The sequence below is a fragment of the Oreochromis niloticus genome, linkage group LG18, assembly GCF_001858045.2.
Source record: "Oreochromis niloticus isolate F11D_XX linkage group LG18, O_niloticus_UMD_NMBU, whole genome shotgun sequence".
Taxonomy (NCBI): Eukaryota; Metazoa; Chordata; class Actinopteri; order Cichliformes; family Cichlidae; genus Oreochromis; species Oreochromis niloticus.
The window spans coordinates 7387993-7408665 of record NC_031982.2 but is presented as its reverse complement, the minus strand read 5'-3'; the positions used below and the strand labels follow the sequence as shown (position 1 = coordinate 7408665).

General features: G+C 39.4%; 1 protein-coding gene across 1 annotated transcript in view; it reads right to left on the bottom strand.

Moving 5' to 3' along the window:
• Positions 1 to 1816: 1816 nt before the first annotated feature.
• Positions 1817 to 20673, bottom strand: part of LOC100699433 (sodium channel protein type 4 subunit alpha B) — a 42496-nt gene continuing 23639 nt past the window's right edge. The window contains exons 13-27 of the mRNA XM_025900608.1: positions 20523 to 20670; positions 19653 to 19891; positions 18690 to 18863; positions 17925 to 18281; positions 14455 to 14865; positions 11469 to 11586; positions 11201 to 11355; positions 10805 to 10978; positions 9043 to 9165; positions 7635 to 7907; positions 7311 to 7364; positions 7093 to 7230; positions 6744 to 6848; positions 6317 to 6587; positions 1817 to 5227 (exon numbers count right to left, since the gene is read on the bottom strand). Of these exons, the coding sequence (XP_025756393.1) occupies positions 3999 to 5227; positions 6317 to 6587; positions 6744 to 6848; positions 7093 to 7230; positions 7311 to 7364; positions 7635 to 7907; positions 9043 to 9165; positions 10805 to 10978; positions 11201 to 11355; positions 11469 to 11586; positions 14455 to 14865; positions 17925 to 18281; positions 18690 to 18863; positions 19653 to 19891; positions 20523 to 20670 (3969 nt within the window). The 3' untranslated portion in view covers positions 1817 to 3998. The remainder of the gene's footprint in view (positions 5228 to 6316; positions 6588 to 6743; positions 6849 to 7092; positions 7231 to 7310; positions 7365 to 7634; positions 7908 to 9042; positions 9166 to 10804; positions 10979 to 11200; positions 11356 to 11468; positions 11587 to 14454; positions 14866 to 17924; positions 18282 to 18689; positions 18864 to 19652; positions 19892 to 20522; positions 20671 to 20673) is intronic.

Here is a 20673-nt window from a genome sequence, read left to right as displayed (position 1 = left end):
AAGAATGGATGTTACACAGTACTAAACATGGCCCTGTCCAGACTTTTGTTGAGCCTTTCACTCCCAAATAAACTTATTTTTTTAAAATGCTGCATTTTCTTATGTAAACATTCATATTTTCTGTGTTCTACTGTGAATAAATATGGGGCTTATAAGGTTTGGAAATCATTGTATTCTGTTTTATTTACATTTCACTGCACTGTCCCATTTTTTTGTGTGTGTGTGTGTGTGGGGGGGGGGGGGGGGGGGGGGGGCATCTATTTAAAATCTTTTGAAGTGACAGAACTTTTCCCATAACTATATAAAGCTTTAAGGTCAGCTTGACTTCATATTTTTCTCAATTTTTTTCTTTTTTTGGGGGCAGAGACAGGCTTCCATAAAAACCACAAAACCAAGAAGTCAGAGATTCATTAAGAACAGCTGAAGTGTAAATGTTCATACTCCAATAGTGGAGAACCAGGATTGACCTCAAAGACTGACGATGATGATGATGATGAGACACAACATGAGTCATGACCTTTTTTAAAATTTATTGTTATATATATGTATGTATGAATATATTGGTACCATATTCATCATATGTCCCTTGTATTAGGTGTTCACATCATATGCAGTCAGTATTTTTAAAGCATTACGTTGACGTCGCTTCTTTTTTATTTATTTATTCTTACTGTGGCTGTGCATTTTGTAATTACACATAGTGCCTTTTTAATCTTTTAAAAAATATTTTAGTTTCTCTCCGTGATGAAGCTTTAATCTCCGCCACATGTCCCAACGCTTAAAAAAATCAGATCAATTACCAAGTCACATCCAGTCACGTCACATTTTTTCCAGCCCATCACGCACAAAAACCCAAATTAAATTTAAAGCGAGCATCTGTCTGTTACCATGGTCGAAAAGTATAGCGTGCATATGGCGGACGTGTTAATGCATGTGTGTGCACGCAAGTGTGTAAGAGTGAGAAAGAGAGGAAGAGAGAGAGAGGAAGACTTGTGTGTATGTTTGTGTGTCTGCGAGTGTGTAATTAAAACAAGTGATCCACCCCCACCTTTTTTTTTTTTTTTTTTTTTACACACAGATTATCCCTCCATCCCAGCTGGTCAGAGTTGGATTTGACCACCCGACAACCAGAGAGAGGAAATCTCTTTGGAGCTAAATCCAAATTGGCACCCTTGATTTTTTTTTTTTTTTTTACCAAACTGAAAATGTTGGTGTGTTTAAACAATGAATTTGACACTAATATCTAAAACATATTTAGTAGAAAAACACACCGACATCTTGAGGTATGAAAACTGGTTTTGTAGTTAGTTTTTGTGGCTCTTCAAAGTATTGCTAAATGTACCATATGTGTTATAAATGTGTCATAAATCTCCCATCACTGTGTGATCAGTGACACATCACATCACTGACACATGATTCTGTGTGTCAGAATGAAAAAACTAAAATAAACTAAAAAGAAATAACAATGAATGGAAATGATTAAGATCACTCAGGCTGGTTGTTGAGGGGGGTTTTTGTGGTCGTGTTGCTTTTGTGCTGGCATTATGAACAAATTTAAGCTGCAAAGGGCAATACGAGAACACTCACAAGGACAGCACAGTGATGCAAAGGTTTCTGCACATCTGTTTGGCTTTTTTTTTAAACACATGGACTCTGAGAGAGATTGAGAGAGAGAGAGAGATTTAATATCGCCCTGACTTGTAATGAGGTCAAATCAGTTAACTGGTTCCTCATGTGAAAATGAAGATGCTGGATTGCTGCTCGGTTCTGAGCGCAGCTTTAAGTGTCCACTGTGTGGTCAGTAAAAATCCACAGGTCTGTAAAAGAGCTTTATTATCATTCAGTAAAACAATCGATAAAATGTTTAACCTAAGTGCATTACAGACAATCAGGTCCTCAAGGAAAGTCTTTTATATAAAAATGAAGATATTATATTTTTATAGTTTTAACATATCGTGTAATGGCCACTATGAGAGTCACTGAAATGGTCTTTAAATATAAATATATCACAAAAAATATGTAAAAATTAGCTTTACACACATTATACAGCCTAGAAGCTCTTTACACGCTTAATTACAAAATGAGCTTTCAGTGCATGCATGCTCCTCAAACCCACATCAGTCAGATCAAATTAAACGGTCTAAAGAGATTCAGAGTGTGCGGACAATAATCAATATCAGGCACATGATTCAGGGATCATCAGTACACACAGCCCTTCTTAGTAACTGACACACAAGTTAAATGTGTAATGCAGTATACATGACAAAATAGCTGTAAAAGGTTTCATTGTAGTATATTTTTTTATAATGAATATGAAATACTGCTTGTTTTCTGTCATCTGAAAATGCATATATCACCTTCATTTAATCAAAAATTATATTTTGTTGACAATAAGTAGTAAAATGAATGTCATTTTATGGGTTTGGCTTGGCTATGTTTTTCCTGCATTTAGGATGAGCAATTGCTAAAGCTGTAAGCTTTGGTTAAAACTGTAATATGGTAGTATGCATTAGCATATTAAAACCTGAATTAGCACTTTAAAAGTGCCACAGTCAATTAAACCTAGAAACATATAGTCTGCAGGCGAGACTGACTGCCATCAAAACATTTGGACATTTCTATCAAATTTGTATTTGTAGAAAATAACTTATTCAACAAATATATATTTTTAACTTCATGAAACTTTTAACCAAATCCGTTTTTGATTGTATTGTCAGTTTGTTACTTAGACGCATTCTTTTATACCTTTCTTTAATAATTTTTAATTTGCTGCATATATCTTGCATTTCTCAGTTTGAGAAACCAATTTCCTTTTTGTCTGCCATTCTCTCAGGGGTTTTGCTTGTGCATTTATTATGCAATCAGAGAGAAGCTTTTCACTGCAGGTAACAGTTCTTGGCCTTGAGGAGGGATGTGTTGCTTCAGACTCAAATTTTACTTCACGAGGACTCGTGGTTTTAGCAATAAAAATGCATTAGTGTAAACTACTGTTGTAAATTCCTTGAAGTCATTATGTTGTTTCATTAGCATCTGTCAGTGGATAGTTTTATTAATCTGAAAGGAAACACTCTGTTCTCTAATGGCTCAGTCACGCTAAAGTAAAAGTAGGATGGTAACCTCCTTGTGACCAGGAAAAATCAGTGATTGCATTTCATTTTTTTGCTGTTGAAGACTGGTTGTAAGCATTTGTGGTGGCCAGTTGCTTGCCCAGAGGGTAAGAGATTGTGATTGCACAGTTTGCCTGGTGGGCAGCAACCTGTCTCCAAACAATTGTGGTTCAGTTCAGACGGACTGCAATCACTTTCAGACAGATTGTCGAAGGTTTGGAAAGAAATGATTTATAAAGGCAGACAGACTGCAGCAATGTCGGCATCAGTCACAGTCAGTCTGTAGCAGTGAGCGCAACTCATCTGTGAGCAATCTCTTTGCTATGGGGACTTGACTCAAATGGTTGCCAACTGTTTGCAGCAAGTGCAGTGTTTAGTTCCCTTATAAAGTGGTGGATAAACAAATTCAACGGAAGACCTTATTCTAAATCTGATTAATCTGCTTCTAACAACTTGGTGCCAGATATCACAAAAGACCTTTACAAGTCTTGTGGTGTCCTTACTTCAATGACTCAGAGTTGTATTTGCTGCACAGTGAGGACCAACATGATACAAGGGAGCTGGTTTTAATGTTGTGGCTTTGTCTTGATAGGTCTAGGTCGATATTAAAAAAGAGTGCGTGATTATGTCTGATGCCATATTGTGATATTTTTAAGATGATGTATAACTTCAGAGCTGTCCATGGTACTCTCTTGAACGTTGTGGCATAACTGACATCTTCCATTAAGAACATAGAGGCCGAGTTGCCTAAAAACATTGCATATTCCCTCCATATCTGTTAAAATATAAAAGCTTTTTTTCCCTCTTAGACCGTGAGTTATTTCAATGCATATTCTCTGCTGTAAACAAAACAGACAAAAACAATACAATCACCCTCCGTTCAACTGACTCTCAAAGAAAAGTTTCCTCATAGTTTTCCCCAGGCTCCCTGAGTTCAGAGTCTCTGGATACTGATCCGGTCACCTCAGAGAGGCTCAGAGAGGCTGCCCTGGTCACACTATCATAAGATGGTGGGGAGGATGTTACAGTGTCGTCTGCTGTCTCTGCAGCCCCCACAGGCCCATAATGCTGGATCATGGTGGCTATCAGACCTTCTGTTTCTGGAGCATTCTCCACATCCACGACTGTCTCGTAGTTTATCTGTCTGTAGAGGTAGGACGCCTGCTTCATCTGCCGGCGCACAAGATGCCTCCTGTAACACCTCTGGATGACGATCGCAGACACCTCCTCGAGTTTGCGCCGCAGTGTGGAGGTGATGGGCTCGTGGGAAACTTTGGACGGGTTGGTCATCATGAACTTCTCCTCCATTTGCTGTTTCAGGGCATCCATTTCCCCCGACTCTCCCAGGACGCGCTTTGTGAAGGCAAACAAAATATCCAGGCAGTGGATTCTGTCCCCACTGACCATAGGGAGGTCCATGGAGATCAGGTGGATTTTGTTGGGCTTTGGGATACGCAACGGTTCCGACAGAGTGTCAGCAAAGTTCGACAGCATGGAGAACTCAATGAACTGCGTGGCCTCGGAGTCAAACTTCTCCCAAACCTCGTAAAACATTTCAAAGTCATCCTCACTCAGGGGCTCTGTGCTCTCCTCTGTGGCAACACTGAAGTTCTCCAGAATGATAGCTATATACATATTTACCACAATGAGGAAAGAAATGATAATGTAACTGACAAAGAAAGCTATGCCCACCGAGGGGTTGCCGCAGTTTCCTCGGGTGTTGGTGCCTGTGTTGATGAAGTTGAGGTCACACTCATCTGGGGGGCTGGACATTATAGGGCTGAGCAGGTTGTCCCAGCCTGCCGAGGTGCTGATCTGGAAAAGGGAGATCATACTATTCCCAAAGGTCTCGAAGTTAAACATATCATCGATTCCATCTTGTTTCTTCACATAGGCAAAGTTTGCCATGCCAAAGATTGCATAGATGAACATTACAAGGAAAAGTAGGAGACCAATGTTGAACAGTGCTGGCATGGACATCATTAAGGCAAACAGTAAAGTCCTTATTCCTTTGGCTGCACGTATAAGTCGGAGTACACGTCCTATCCTTGCCAGTCTGATGACTCGAAACAGGGTCGGAGATACAAAGTATTTCTCAATAATGTCAGCAAGAACAATCCCTGAAATGAGAGCAGACAAGAAGTGATTTGTCTCATTGCACAATGACACACTCAAATTAACCTGCAGCACTGTAATTCATATACTGTTCAAAAAGCCCTTTTTAATCAGAGTATAACATCAAGTAAATTAAACTTGTGGGATATTGATGTGGTCAGTTAAGCATCAGAGGGTGTTGTTAATCAGGTTAACAATGGTCTTTAAGTGATGGCATAATGAACCCTGCTTCTGGGTCCAAACTACTCTGCCTGTGTTTTTAACATGTTTTAATGCTTCGTATCTTGTTCTATTTAATCTGAACAAGCCCCTAAAACAGTCAGTGACCACTGTTGGCCTCTCTCAGTTTTTATTACCACTGTTCATTTTAAAGCTCCATTTTTAAAACCTTACGATGTAACTACAGCCCAGCCCATGCAGCAGTATATTAATGACTAACCTCTACTGAGGATTGATTATCTCAGTTGTTCTCCTGACTGAAGTTTGGTCCATTAAACGATGTTTAGGCACAAATTGCATTTGTGCCTAAACATCGGGAACCCTCATAGCACATCATTATATACCAGCTAGTCCAACTTCAGTAACCCCACAAACGTCACTGCTGTTTACTTGTCTTCATTTATGTCGGAAGTGATAGCAGAGCTGTACATTTTAAGTTTTTCAGAAACCCCTCAGTCAGGACATGGTATATCATGTTTAGGTGGAAACTAGCGAGCTAACTTCCTGCTAACTTCTAACTCATTTCATAAATTCTGTTTTCATGGATGCCTGGATGTTAAACTCAATTGTTACTCCTGGTAGAGCAGCCACGCTGATCATTTTATTAAAGATGAAAGAATTTAGACAGTTTTTAACTCTCAGTGATGTCACAGTGTTCCTGTGACTTTGGGACCCGGAAATGTCAGACTTAAAGACCGGGTTGCTTAGATGTTAATGAAATAACAACAGGACAACAATGAGACAACCCCCAAAACAGGTATGTTTTTACAGGTGGACACTCACATTTTTTCCCTCCTTTATCTTTTCTGACTGCTTTTTTCACTTGCTTGGCATTTACAAAAATTGTAAACAAAAAGATTTTTTTCACTTCTTACCGACAATAGAGAGAATTATCACCACAAAATCAAAAATGTTCCATGCAACGGTGAAGAAATAACAACGGAGGGCAAAGATCTTGATCAGGCATTCGGTGGTGAAGATCACAATAAAAACCAGGTTGATCTTGTTGAGGATGGACTCCATTCGCTCTGACTGCTCATCGGTTTCCACCATCATGGTCACCATGTTGACAATGATGAGCATCATGATCATAATGTCGAAGGCTTGCTTAGACACCAGATCAAAGAAGAAGGCTTGGATAATGTTCTAGGATCGGGAAAGAACAAGCAAGAATACAAGGTTTGCAAGGTTACTGATATCACTTCAAAAAATACAAAATATTTTAAATGTATATATAGAAAGTGTACAGGTAAAAATCTGTATCTTTAAAATGTGCTACATTTGCAAATTACATAGCTTTACCGTGGGTCTGGGTATTGGCTTTTGAGGTTTTTTAGTTCCTAACTTCTTCATAGCATTGTAGTACTTCTTCTGCTCTTCAGTCATGAAGATATCTTGTCCTCCTAAGTGCAAAAGAAAAATATCTCACGTTACTTTCTTTCCTAAAACAATGACAGGAGCTGTTTTCTTTTAAATGTTCAATCTGGGGGAATTAAGACCAAAAATCCTGCCACCTTATTCTTACTATAGAAAATTTTTCTTTGTACTTTTATTGGACTATTCATGCATTTATTTCTGCAGCTTCAAATAATAAGAACTGCACGCAAATATCAAGTGATCCCAGCCTGAAATCAGTGTTTTTAATACTCATCTTTCTTTTCTGCTGATTGAAATTGTCAATGATGACACCGATGAAGAGATTGAGGGTGAAGAAGGAGCCAAATATGATGAAGACTACAAAGTAGAGGTACATGTAGAGGTTGATTTCTTTTATTGGTTGTTCCTCCACCTAAAAACAAATGGGTTCATTAGTCAGTTAGTTAGTTAAGATTTTCATGGTGTAGGTGTGGAAGAAAATAATATACTTACTCCTCTTGAATCAACAGCTGCATACATTATTTCCATCCATCCTTTAAATGTAGCCTGTGAATAAAAGAATATAGCACAATGTCATAGTCCAGGCACTGCATTGTAATGTTATAGTAACAGCTGATTTTATTTTTAGAAAGAAAACAACAGTGAAATGTCTTTTATGATCTGCTGTAAATATCGAAGTGAGAGAGACTGATGTAATTGTCTGGACAGAACAGAAGTGGAACAACACAACAAGAGTAGTGAACAAGTTCTCGAGGTGTTTATTAGCAAAAACAGGCTGGCATCATGTGTGACAGGTTAAAAATAAAATCAACTTACCACTTGCAAAAGAGAAAGGTAGCCAAGCCCCACATTGTCAAAGTTGACCTTGACTTTTGTCCAGTAGAACTGGGTGTCATTCATGGCGAGGCAGTCTGACTTGTTGTTGACCAAAGAGACACTGTGGATGAACCCCGTTCTGTTCACGCACTTTCCAAATTTGCCGGCGAACAGATTGACTCCCATGATACTGAAGATGAGCCAGAAGATGAGACACACGAGCAGCACATTCATAATGGAGGGAATAGCTCCTATGAGGGCGTTCACCACTACCTGATGAGCAGCAAACAAGAAATCAGGTCAGTCCCAGAGAAATAAAGTATATTCTATTGTTGTAAACAGCTTATGTTTGTGATCTCTGTAGTTCACACTAGTCTGGTAATCTTGTTTTCTACATATGCTATTATGTGATAGTTGAAGTTTAGTTTCCCAATTCTAACTTAAAGCCAACAGCACAATTTTTCACAGTGATTTATGTTATGACAATCCCTTGTGTGATAATACATGTGCTGTGTGTTGATAATCAATTTCACTCAAAATCACATGTATGATTTTTGACAGTACAGGAAAAGTCAGTGGGATACATAACAATGTGGTGAAACTGTCATACAGATTCAGGGTATATGGACAGACACACACGTGTATACACATGGCCACTTTATGAGCTACACCTTGCTATTAGTGTGCGACCCCCTTTGTTTTCAGAACCCAAATCAAAATCACTCAAATCATCTTTCTTCTACATTCTGGTGCTTGCTTTGAACATAAGCTGATCCTTTACCATGTCTCCATACCTTAATGAATTGTGTTGCTTCCATGTGATTAGGTGTTAGTAAGCAGGTAAAAAGATGTATCTAATAAAGTGGCAGTTAAATAAACTGTTTGCGGAGACTGCATTAAATCACAATCACTAAAATAAAAGTATAACAGCTAACAGTATTGTACAGTAAAGTTTATATTTAGTATGGCGCAGTACAGCATGTACCCTATAAAACACATATACTGCTGGAAAATCTAGTTGTCAGAACTTTACAGTAATTTACCAGGGACATTTTGTACAATAAGACTGGGAACTATACATGTTTGCACAAAGTTTAGGGCTAATCTACCAAGAAGCTAAAGAACTGCTGCCTTTCGCTGGATAAGTAAAGACTTTACATGTAACAAATCCCTGAAATACTACAACACATCCACAGTGACATCTGTTCCAAAGTTTTATCCACTCAGCAGCTGTTGAGACATTTCTACCTTGTAGAAAACTACTCACCAATTAAGCTGTTGTGGTAGTCCCAATGCTAAAGTTGCTTTATAACTAAGGGTTTATCCATAAGTGAAAGTATATTAATGAGATGAATCAGGATGTTAGTAGCCGACAGTGACAGCAAAGGACAGAAAACATATTTCTCACCCTCATGCCCTCAAATCTGGACAGAGCTCTGAGAGGTCTCAAAGCACGGAGGGTCCTCAGGGACTTGATGGCAGTAAAGTCAGAATATCCCAGTGAATTCGCTACCAGGCTTATCAAGGACACCTATGTGGAGTACAGAAAGGTGTATGAACTCTGAGAATCATAAAACAGATATAAGTGCTTAAACCTTTGAGAGGAAACAGCAAAAAGTACTGAAAAAACAATATCACCTGGTCTTATCAGCACATTTGCCAAGAAAGTGAGTATATTTTTAGCGACTCTTATAAAGAATCAAAAAACGGAGGAGAGTCGTAAGAGACACATCAGAAACATTTAAAGAGCCATAGTCACATTTTTTGTGTGTATTTTGGGACATTCCACAGTTAGGAACACAAATATTGTATTTTTGAGGTTTAGATTTGATTTGGTTTTTGAATCATCGTTTCAGCAAATTTAGACTTCCACTCTATTCTACATCCAAAAGAGACAAAACAAAATGGTATTCCGCTGTTGAATGACCCTTGGATGACAGCTATGGATGAAAATGGCATGAAAGATACGTGAGAAAGTCATGTCATGAAGGATGATGACAAAACACAGACAAGTATGCACATATGGTAAAAACAGTATCCATGCATGCATACTCAGCTATATATGCATATAAATATGTATATATATCAAATAGAGTGAGTTTTATAAAGAAGTTTAATCTTTCTTTGCCAAATTTGTTTCCCATTTTGTTCCAAATTGATCCAATAAGTTCATTCAAAGCAATTTAGGGCTAATAAGGTCCCAATGATCTGTATTTCTTTATAAAAGTCCTTTTACAGATGCGTTTGGCCAATATATCTAAAGAAGATACTCAAAATCAGTTTCAGGACTACAGAAGTCTTTGGCTCCACGACAGTACAGACAGAAAAATACAAAAATAAAGCAAAAGTAGGAAAGAAAAGTTTGCTAGGACTTCCTTTAAACATAAAAAAACAGAGGACGCTCGGTACCTGAGTTAGACCAAACAGGTCGCACATGAACTCAGCTGGTGCAGTTCAAAAACAAGTACGTTCCACAGTAAACCAGATCTTCTGTAGATAAGCCTCAGATCACATGAAACTGCGTTTGTTTTTTGATATAAAAGCCAAGGTCCTGTACCCAAGCGGTTCAAACGATGATTGCTGAGAGCATTTTTTAAGTTATTCTTATTTTAAATCTCATTTTTACATGAAAAGCATTTGTTTAGAAACAAGACGGTGGCTTTTGATATCGCAACAAAAGCGCTTACGAGTGAAGAAACACAGAAGCATTTGTGATGCGGATGCAAGTTTCCAGTCCCAGACTCCATACTCACCTGGGACCTGCTAACTACAACTTACCCTAACAATAGAGCGGTCTGTGGCAATCTGTGTAACAGCAGGTGAAATCAGAGGAAGTCAAGGGCTGCATGCCTCGGGCACTTTGAGTGACTAAACACTTACAGAACCGCATCCAGTTCCCCACAAACATGTGGCAAAATCCTACTGGGGAACGGCCAAATCCTGACATGAGAGCAGCTGCAAAAATCTACAACGTTGCTACTGTTTCAGTGTGACTTAGCACTTAGTTCTGCAGCGAACAGGTTCAGGTATTGAAAATGTTGTCTAGAGCTAATTCACGCGCTCTCCTGTGAAAAATCTGGCATCATTATAGCTACAAGTACGGCATACATTCAGCTACATCCTTTCACATCATATGATTTAAAAACCAAAGCAGCAAAGCGTTCACTTACATCCACAATCAGAAAGTCGAGCCAGCACCAGTAGTTTGTAAAATACTTCTTGAAGCCGTACGCAATCCACTTGAGGAACATCTCCAGGACGAAGATGTAGGAGAAGACTTTGTCAGCGTACTCCAGCACCACCTTTATGACTTTTCTCTTTTCAATGTAAATGTCTTCAAATGCCTGCAGTATAAGAAAATGCAGCATTACATTTCCATTGCTCAGCATAAGAAAACCATCTGTGAGAAGCTTTTTTCTTTAAAACTACACAAAAGGGACGATTTGTTCAGCCAGCTTAACGTCTCATCAAATCTACTGCCGATACTGTTGGTCAATCCAGACATTAATAATTAATATTGGTATTAGATCATTACTAATCTTTCTAATTCCATCTAGGACCCTTACCAGAGCCCCACTGCTGAGCAGGATCATGAAGATGATGAATGTCTCAAACCAGCTGTGCTCCACAATCTGGTAGCAGGTCTTCCTCAGCCTCCACCAGGCCTGGCCTAGTCCACGGCTGGTGTTGATGTTACAGCACTGGCAGTGTCTCATGCAGACTGATGATCGTGTCAAAAAACAAACCGGCATTTATCACAGCATGAAGGAAAAAAGAAACATTTTAAATAAATGCACGTTAGCAGAGTTAGTGAGGTTGCTACTTCTCACTCACATTCAGGAAAGCACTCATCAGGCTCCATACTGTCTTCATCCAGCACTGACAAGTTATCCTCTTCCTCTCCGGGCTTCCTCAGATCCACAGTGCTGCCCTCTGACAGGCTGATCTTCTCCTACAAATTAAAGTCTGAGTGTTTACAATCGCGTGCCCTCATATGGAAACAGCCCTCAGGTCTTTGACATCTGCATGTGTAAATACAGAATATGAATCTCTATTAAAGTAGCAAACAGCGATTTGTTCTGTTTGTGTTCCCCAGCCTGCTGTGATACTGCTGATGCTGTTGTCATACATTCATGTCAAACATTAATAAACACTTTTTTTTTTTAAGAAGTTGCAGCACATTTTCCTGTGTGCATTCGTCCCATCAGAGCCGGCGCACCTTGATGGACTTTCAATCTCCTGTGAGGCTTACTGCAATTTTGATGAGATTTTCATGTGTTGTAACAACAACATATTTCATATGATTTACAGGACAGAGGTGCAGCTTCAATCTTGTAAAATGGTACGAAATTTAATCCAGCATTAACGGGCATGGATCTGGAAACCAAATTACCAGCACTGCTCATCTTAGAGTTTAAAGACAGTGAGAAACATTATGGACTGATGGCACATCAGAAAGTAGTAATTCATCCTATTTAAGCAAAGGCGCTGTATTTACACTCTAGAGAAGACTTAAATACTTAACTATAGGATTTCTTTTTAACAATATTCTTACACATAATATGTTTATCACTTTTGTGTGTGTTTAAAGCTCTGCACATGCGGAACAGCTGCAGATGCCCAGTTAAGCTGATGGACGATTGGAGGTCCCCCCCGCCCCCGTTTTTCATGATGCCTAGTTCTAGTGTGGTGTGCAGCAGCGCATGGGAGGGAAAGAGGAAGAGAGAGCACCAGACTGCAGGCTGCCCAGCTCAGCTGTGTCAGTTTAATCTGCTCTACAGCGCCTGGCTCCACATCTGGCCTGCTCCTGTTTTTCTGCCAGACAGGACAGGAACGACACATCCTCCGCCTCAACAAACGCCCGATCTGCAGGACAGTCTGACTCTAAAGCTTTCGAATGAACACAGTCATAAATCCAAATCTATACAAAAACTGGAGAGTGACCTCACAGTCACAGCAAGTGCTATTGCACTCTCACTGTTGTGTTTTCATGCAAATTAAAGCAAGTATACGGTGTTAGTTACTGTTGATGAGTGCATGGTAAACTCATTTCATATGTACAGAAATGCAAACAAGAAACAAACTGTATCTCAGTCATTACAGCTTCGATTTGCTGGGCAAATAATACTAACGCACCTACGGATCAGGGGTGAGCTTTTCAAGCTGTGACGCCTGACCCGTCGAATGCTCGGTGTGCTTCCCTAAGATTCCCTAAGAGGCTTTCGGAAGTGTGCTAAAGACATATCTGTTTAGGCAGGCATTTCAGCGATGTGCCGTGTCTGCTGTATACGTCCTGCGTTTCTAACACTGAAGTCTTGAACTGCTTTAATCCCATCTCTTTTGTTCAGTTGTTCATGTTTTTATCATTTTGATTTCTACAAAAGTGTTCTGCTTTCAATTGCAGTTTTCTTTGATTTAATTTTTAATGATTTAAATGAAGTATTCTTCCAATGTTTGTACTCTTAATAATCATATAATCTTACAGTACTCGTTAATGGGTGTAAAGAGTGCTATGGACAAACGTACTGGGCCACCTACACATCACACCTACAGGAGTTGCTCAGCCATCCAAACACATGAAGCTGCCAGCACACAGTTTTTGTGCTGATGCTAATGCCAGAAGAGGTTTTGAGTCGGAAGAGCATTGGTGACTTTTACTCACTATGCACCTTACCACTTGACAACCTGACTCTTTAAGTGGGCTGTAACTCTGTGGGTCATTGCTGTGGCTCCTAAAAGCTTTCCCTTTGTAATTATAGCACTTACAGTGGATCGGGGACTATCTAGAAGGGAAGAGATATCAATAGCTGACTTCTTGCTACAGTGACATCCTGTGACAGCGCCACCTTCAAATTCTGTGAGCACTTTGGAACGAGCCATTCTTTCAAAAATGTTTGTAAAGGCAGACTGTGTGGCTAGGCCCCTGATTTTCTACACGTGTCTCAATGAGGACTGAAAATCTAAATTCAAAGGTTAAGATGTGTGGCTTAAATAGTAACGGCCTCATTTTCCTGTTAGTTAAGGATAATCAACCCCTTTAACATGTGTGTACTAAATATAGCTTTAAGCACAGCTCGGCACACATTCAACACATCTCATTAACATGTGTGTGCGTGTGCAGGACTCTATGACAGATTGATTCCATAGCATCATCATCATCATCATCAGAATTAGAAAACACAGATGTTACTAATAATATTTAGGGTACCAGCACAAAACATGTATGATTAAACATACACACATATGTTAAACAGTATAGAGCCAGTTTTGAAAGTATGCAGCCCTTCTGTATCCAGTCATTAAACATGATAAACTAATCCTGCCATTTTGATATCATGTTCATTCTCATACAGATCCTCTGTAAAAATTAAAAGTTTCTGGAAAATCTTTAAAAAAATTTCCATTATTCCAGCACATCTCAATTTAATAGGTAGATCAGACAATAGGCAACAAACGAGATCAAAATGTAAAAAATTCCTCTAACAAATAATTCACTCTAAATATTTATGCACTCAATTACTGTCCTCATTTCCATTTTCAGTAAGTTTTGTACTGAGAAAAACAAAAGAACCTAGGAGCAGGCCATTAATACTTTTTATATTTCAGCATATACAAACAGCAAAAAACCAAGTAATTATTATTTTATATAATAAGAAACACAAGCCAAACAAACAGGCTGAGTGTTTCAAATGACAAGATGAGATTTCATTCTTAGCAAAAAGTATGCTGATAAAATCACATTCTCTAAAGTATGTAAGTTCAGAGAGCATTAAAGCCTGAAGTTAAGCTCCAAATATGATTCTGGGCACAACAAACTTACCAGTTTGTTTTCGTCATCCTCTGATGACTCTGAGATCTCCTCCTCCTCCAAAAACTCCACATCTGACTCCCCAGGCGCGATGGGAACAATGACAGTCAGGTTTGGGTTGGTCATGTAGCTGTCCTCCTCTGGTACGATGTACTTCTCTCCATAACGTCCAAAAATCCCCCCATTGCTCTCCATGTGATTTCCGACCGGCTTGAGGGCCTGACTGGTTTCCTTGGCTTTGTGTTTTCGACGCTTCAAGCTCCTGTTGCAGAGGTTGATGACGCTTGTGACAATCCAGGAAATGCCGGAATTGATGCGAGCGATGGCAATCTGAATGTTATTCAAGTCCCCGTCTTCGTCTGGAGCAGACAGATTGTCTGAGCTGAAGGAGCTCAGCAGCAGGGCCAGAAAGAGATTCAGCACCTGTTGACATACCAAAAAATGTATGTTTACATCTTACAAATTACATCTGAATGGATGAAACTATTAAACTTTTCTTTATAGCTATTTAGCCGTAACCACTTAAGCCCTAAGCCCCTTTCTCTCTTTTTTTTGCATCTACATTTAAGAAACACATTTCAACCAAATTTGCTTATGCACAGAAATGCTCCATCCCATTTAGCTGCACTATTTCCACACAGCCTCTTTATTCAATATGCCACACTCCACAATAATAGGTGGTGGTGGGTAGTGTGTTAATATGGCCTGGAGCAGAGATCCTTGGTGTGAAAAGGGTTAACAAAGCAGGACATTGTATAGCCATATTATGCTTCTATCACCATCTGATGCTCAAAGCTCTGAATGGTTTAGTATGTAAGCTTTATCATTTCACCTAATGCCTGACATGATGTCCCATATATTTTGTCAACATTGGCAAATCCTGCAAAGTTCTGCAACAATGATACGCTCAGGCACATATGGCTGATGTTTCAGACCTCTTGAAGTCAAGGTTCAAAGCATCCAACTCCTAAGTAATCTGTCTGCTAGCTTAGAGAGCAGCAGCACGGGGCATAACACTGCACATATGTGTGTGTGTGTCTGTGTGTGCGTTCCCTTCATGGGTGATGTGCACAGTTGGCAAGGATCATCTTTAGCCACTGAGCTAGTCAGAGATGGGGAGCATGAGCAGATGATTAGTGATGAATGCCCTCCGACCTTCTCACCCCTAAGCATCCTGGATAATCCCACAGATAAACTGCTTTCCCACGATTCATGTGCACAGAGAGGTTTCTGTCCATTAAATTCCATAGGGAGCACTGTTGTGATCTGATCTTTAGGCTAACAAGGCAATACAGTCAATGAAAGTGTCTCTATCCACTAATAGCATTTATGTGATACTAGAGAAACTGCTATGTACACCTAGAAGTATCTAGTAACTTTCTTTTGACTGGGTTTGAATTATGCAAATCACTTGCTAATTTTTTGTCAAAAGAATTTAAACTTATCCTAACTACAAAAGTCGAGGGGAGCAAGTGAACAAGTAAATAAAACTAGATTTTTACTAGGTTAAAATAGTGCTATACTAAATACAAGTATTTCTGCATGTATTTCTATTACCAGGATCACCACTGGAACGACACCACATTCAAAGCAAAACGATGTTGACTATAAACAAATCCTGCAAATTCAGCACGCTTTTGTATTCTTTAATATCAGCTCACAGGAAACGGCTGGCCATATGGGAGGAGCAGTGAATGTGGGAGTAGGCGTATACAATTAAAACTGAATTAACTGCTGTTTTTGTTTAACAGCTGCATGTGTTGGCTTGAAAAATGAGTAAAAATCAAAACCTGGTGTTAAACGAGGTGAACGCTCTGTGGTGTTTGTGCAACACTTGGGTCCCAATTTCACCCGTAAGGCTTAGCTCATTAGTGGTGGATAAAAGGGCACTAAAGCTGCTGCAGCACTGAGTTTGTCTCTTGTTGCTTCAGTTTGCACGGCAACATGTGTAGATAATACATATATGATGCAGCACAAATAACAGATGGTTTTTAAGTTGAGGTGGTGTGTAAAATGCAAATGAAAATAGAATGAAATGATCTGCACATCTCATAAATCCATAATCTATTAAATTTTGTAGAAACTCTGCTAAATCTAATCTGAAGCACGACCATGACACTTTCATTTAATAGAGCATGCTGAAGTGTTGCTCATTTACAGATATACAAACTAACACAGCTTGCAAATTTTAGCATAATTAACTTGAAGGATGGTCCATTCACATAATACACAATCAGCAGTCCTCTCTTGTGCCACGTAATCCCAGATTACTTGTGACATCACCAAGTGGATTTGGTAGCACTGAAACGTTACTGCATCGCTCTTAGTCATCATATACTGTTTAAAGGATAACTTTGCCTGTATTATAGAACATCAAAAGCAGTTCTTCTGTTAAAGACAAATGATGCACTCATACCCTCCACATATCCTCCATTTTTTAAAATCTTTATTAAGGAGCAATGGATTCATTCATTTTGTAATGCTTACAAAAATGCATACTTGATTTATAGGATTTCACTACTTTTAAGTAGGCTGAGTAATTCCACGTACTGCCTGGACACCTTTTTTTTTAACAAGTCTGTTTTCAGAGTAGTTCAACCACTGAACTTAACATTTAAGGTATGTTCAAAAATAACAAACTTTAATTTTCTCAGTCTCCCCTTCCAGGTAATTTCCCAGGGAAGTGCTGCCCCAGTTCCTGCACAGTTGGTAATTTAACTGCACAGTTGTGCAGTTAAATGCATATTGTGCTATCTACTGTACAATATAAAGCGCCTTGAGGCGACTTTTGTTGTGATTTGGCGCTATATAAATAAAATTGAATTGAATTGAATTGAAAATCTCAGGGTGGTGGGGGATGACTGCATGGGTGTGGGTTGCTACCACATGGTGATGTGACAGTAATTTCCACACTGAAAGTTTGACTCTGGGGTAATTTATGGTGAACAACCATGTTGACTGTGCTCCTGACATTGAGGATGCTCTCTGAGTTGGGTGACTATGAGTTTGAGATCACTGCTATGAGCAATGTGATGATCGCGGCATGAAAGTTGGTCAGTTTGTAACAGAAGTTCATGTTTGCTCTCTATGCAAGTGCAGCTGATCAGAATAGGACTTCCAGTGAAAGCTTTCCAATGAACGAACTTGAAGGGGGGATCAGACAGTTTAAGACTGACTGGATTCAGTTTTCAGCTTTTTGACTGCACCTCGTGCCTGATCCTGTAGTTGACATTTGCAGAAGCAATGCGGTGCATGTAGGACTGAGCTAAATGTCACTCAGTGCAACACTGTGGCTGACTCATTTCTACTTTCTGAACTTCGCAGCACAGAGGAACACGGGAAAGGCCACACAGATACTTTTCAAAAGAAACTCTTGTTGAGTTTAATCTTTTTGTGAGCATTGCCGGTACAAAAAATATAGACTATCACTCAACATAACCTTAAACAGGTTATAGTTTCAATGCCAAGTCATAATAACTTACCACCAAGTTCCCTATGACCATGACCAACATGAAGACCAGGATGCAGAGGGGCTGGCCAGCCACTTCCATACAGTCCCACATGGTCTCGATCCACTCGCCGCACAAGACCCTGAACACAATCAGGAAGGAGTGGAAGAAGTCCTTCATGTGCCAGCGAGGCATCTGACAGTCAAAGGAGATCTTACAGACGCAGTCCTGATAGTTCTTGCCGAATAGCTGCATTCCCACCACAGCGAAGATGAAAACAATGATGGCCAGCACCAGCGTCAGGTTTCCCAGGGCACCCACCGAGTTGCCGATGATCTTGATGAGAGTGTTGAGAGTGGGCCAGGATTTTGCCAGCTTGAAGACTCGCAACTTATGACAAGAGAAATGTGAAGACAAATGATGCTGCATCTTCAGAATAGACTGACTATTATACTATACAAGTTGTACAAGTTAACTAGACTTCAGAGTTAAATCCTTAAGAGACTTTTATGTTTTTAGATGTAGTCTGATTATTAGAACTAATGTGCAACTCTGATAACTCTGTTCCTAGGTATCATCATTTTTATAAATGGACATATTATGCTTTGTCCATACTTTTATCTTAGACTTCACCCATTTGAGGACTCTTAGTTTATCAGCTGTCTGTTTCCCATTGGAAATAGTTGAATCTGCTCCTGTGTCTAGGTTTTGTCTTCTGTTCATCGGGAGCTGATCATTGTGAAACAATTACTAAATTTTCTTCAAAGTAACGCAGAGAATTAACAAGATTTCCCTCACCAATCTGAAAGATCGCAGGACGGACAGTCCCTCTACATTGGAGAGGCCCAGCTCCATTAAACTGAGGCAAACAATGACGCCGTCAAAGATGTTCCAGCCCTGTTGGAAGTAGTAATAGGGGTCCATGGCAATCAGCTTTAGTACCATCTCAGCTGTAAATATACCAGTGAACACCTAGAAAAAAACACAGAGTGACAAAAAGACGGTTAGAGGTGAAAAATCCAGCAAATCAATAGGAATATTATAAAGCTACAGATTAATTAGTAGAGCATTCATTGTCTTTTAGATGAGCTGTTTCTCTTTTGTTGACCACAAATAAACAATTTTACACAACCGGCTTCAAAAGACGTGCAATTTGAATTTTAGGAATGAAAGAACTGAAAACATTTCAGCGAAGGCTTCTGCACACAAATCTCAGTTCAACAGAAAATATAACAATTTATTTCAATATGTTATTACATTTTTGTTTTTAATTTGGTACATATAAAGTTATATCATTTTAAAATTACTTAATGTATTCATGTATTTATTTATTTAAAAAAATATATACAAATTTTACCAAGTTAAAACACACCCACAGACACACACATTTAGATAATTGGTGTATCTGGAACAAAAAGTCCTTTTACCTTTTACCAAATCTCTGTCAGAGTCTAAAATTCACCGGTAGGAGGAGATTTCAAAAGAGAATTACAGGAACTCAATTCCACCTCTTGCTAAAAATACTCAATGTTATTAAAGATAATCACAAATAGTCTAAAACAGAATCTTTGACAGCGGATCAGCATCACTGTATTTGACCTCCTGTCCTGCACGGCGTAACCTGCTTTAAAGAACAACCTATCTGTAAACTCTCTGTTCTACTCTCTGTACTCTCCTCTCCTTATCTAGCACCTGACAGCACCTATAGAAAGTGTGTTAAAAGCTGGAAACATCCCTCTGTTATCATTAAAACCCTCTTACCAGATTGCCCACTGAAAGCATGGTGTTGAACTCATCAGTCATGGGGTAGTGTTCGAGTGCCATGAAGAGGGTGTTCAGCACAATGCATATGGTGATACCGAGATCCAGGAAAGGATCCATCACCATTAGCTTCACATACTCCTTCAGCTTCAGCCACCAGGGGCAGCAGTCCCATATCAGATACTTCTTGGCATACGTGTACCAGCAGGGATGGCACTTTTGCCTCGACTCCTCCAGCTCTGCAGAGACACCACACCGAAATATTTTATATCTGCAGATCGTAACTTTGATTTTTGATCATGTTTGAACAGCTGAAACCTAGCTGTTCAAAGGGTCTAGGGTCTGTTGGTGCTCTAGGCAAACATCACTCCAGCAATATTAATGTTATATAAATTAGGCTGCTCTGCTAGCAAAGTTAACTAGAGTTAAATGTCATTTGGGCAGCTGGAGGGTTGGTTGAGCTGCCTCCATTATAACAGCTGAGCATAAATACAAAAATCAGGGGGAAAGCTGGGTTGGCTTTGTTTGGGAAGTAGCAAAATCCACCAACTGGGACCTTAAATATTCTCCAATAATATGTTAGTTATTTTCTGCTTAATGACACAGTACTAAAGAAATAATGGGAGATATATGCATTTTTACACTATTTCTTCTGGATGTATTATTTAGCGAACTGCAGAGGATCTGGTAACCTTCAGATAAGACCATGCTAGCTGTTTCCAACCCTTTTGCTAAGCTAACTTTATATATCATAAACAAACATGAGACGGGCATATTTTCCCCACATAAAACTCTTGGTAAAAAAATCTATAAGTCCCCAAAAAGTGATGTAATTTCTGAACACTTCCTTAAACAGTGAAATGGACGCACCATCCATGGCATCACTATAAAAGCTGACAGAGCTCAGGCCCCTTTTCCTGCGCACTGGGGATGGCTCTGTCACCGTGGGGGAAGGCTGCAGGAGAGGCCTTGGAACTGTCTCCTCTGTGATGGAGGGCTTCTGGCAAACAGAAAATACCTA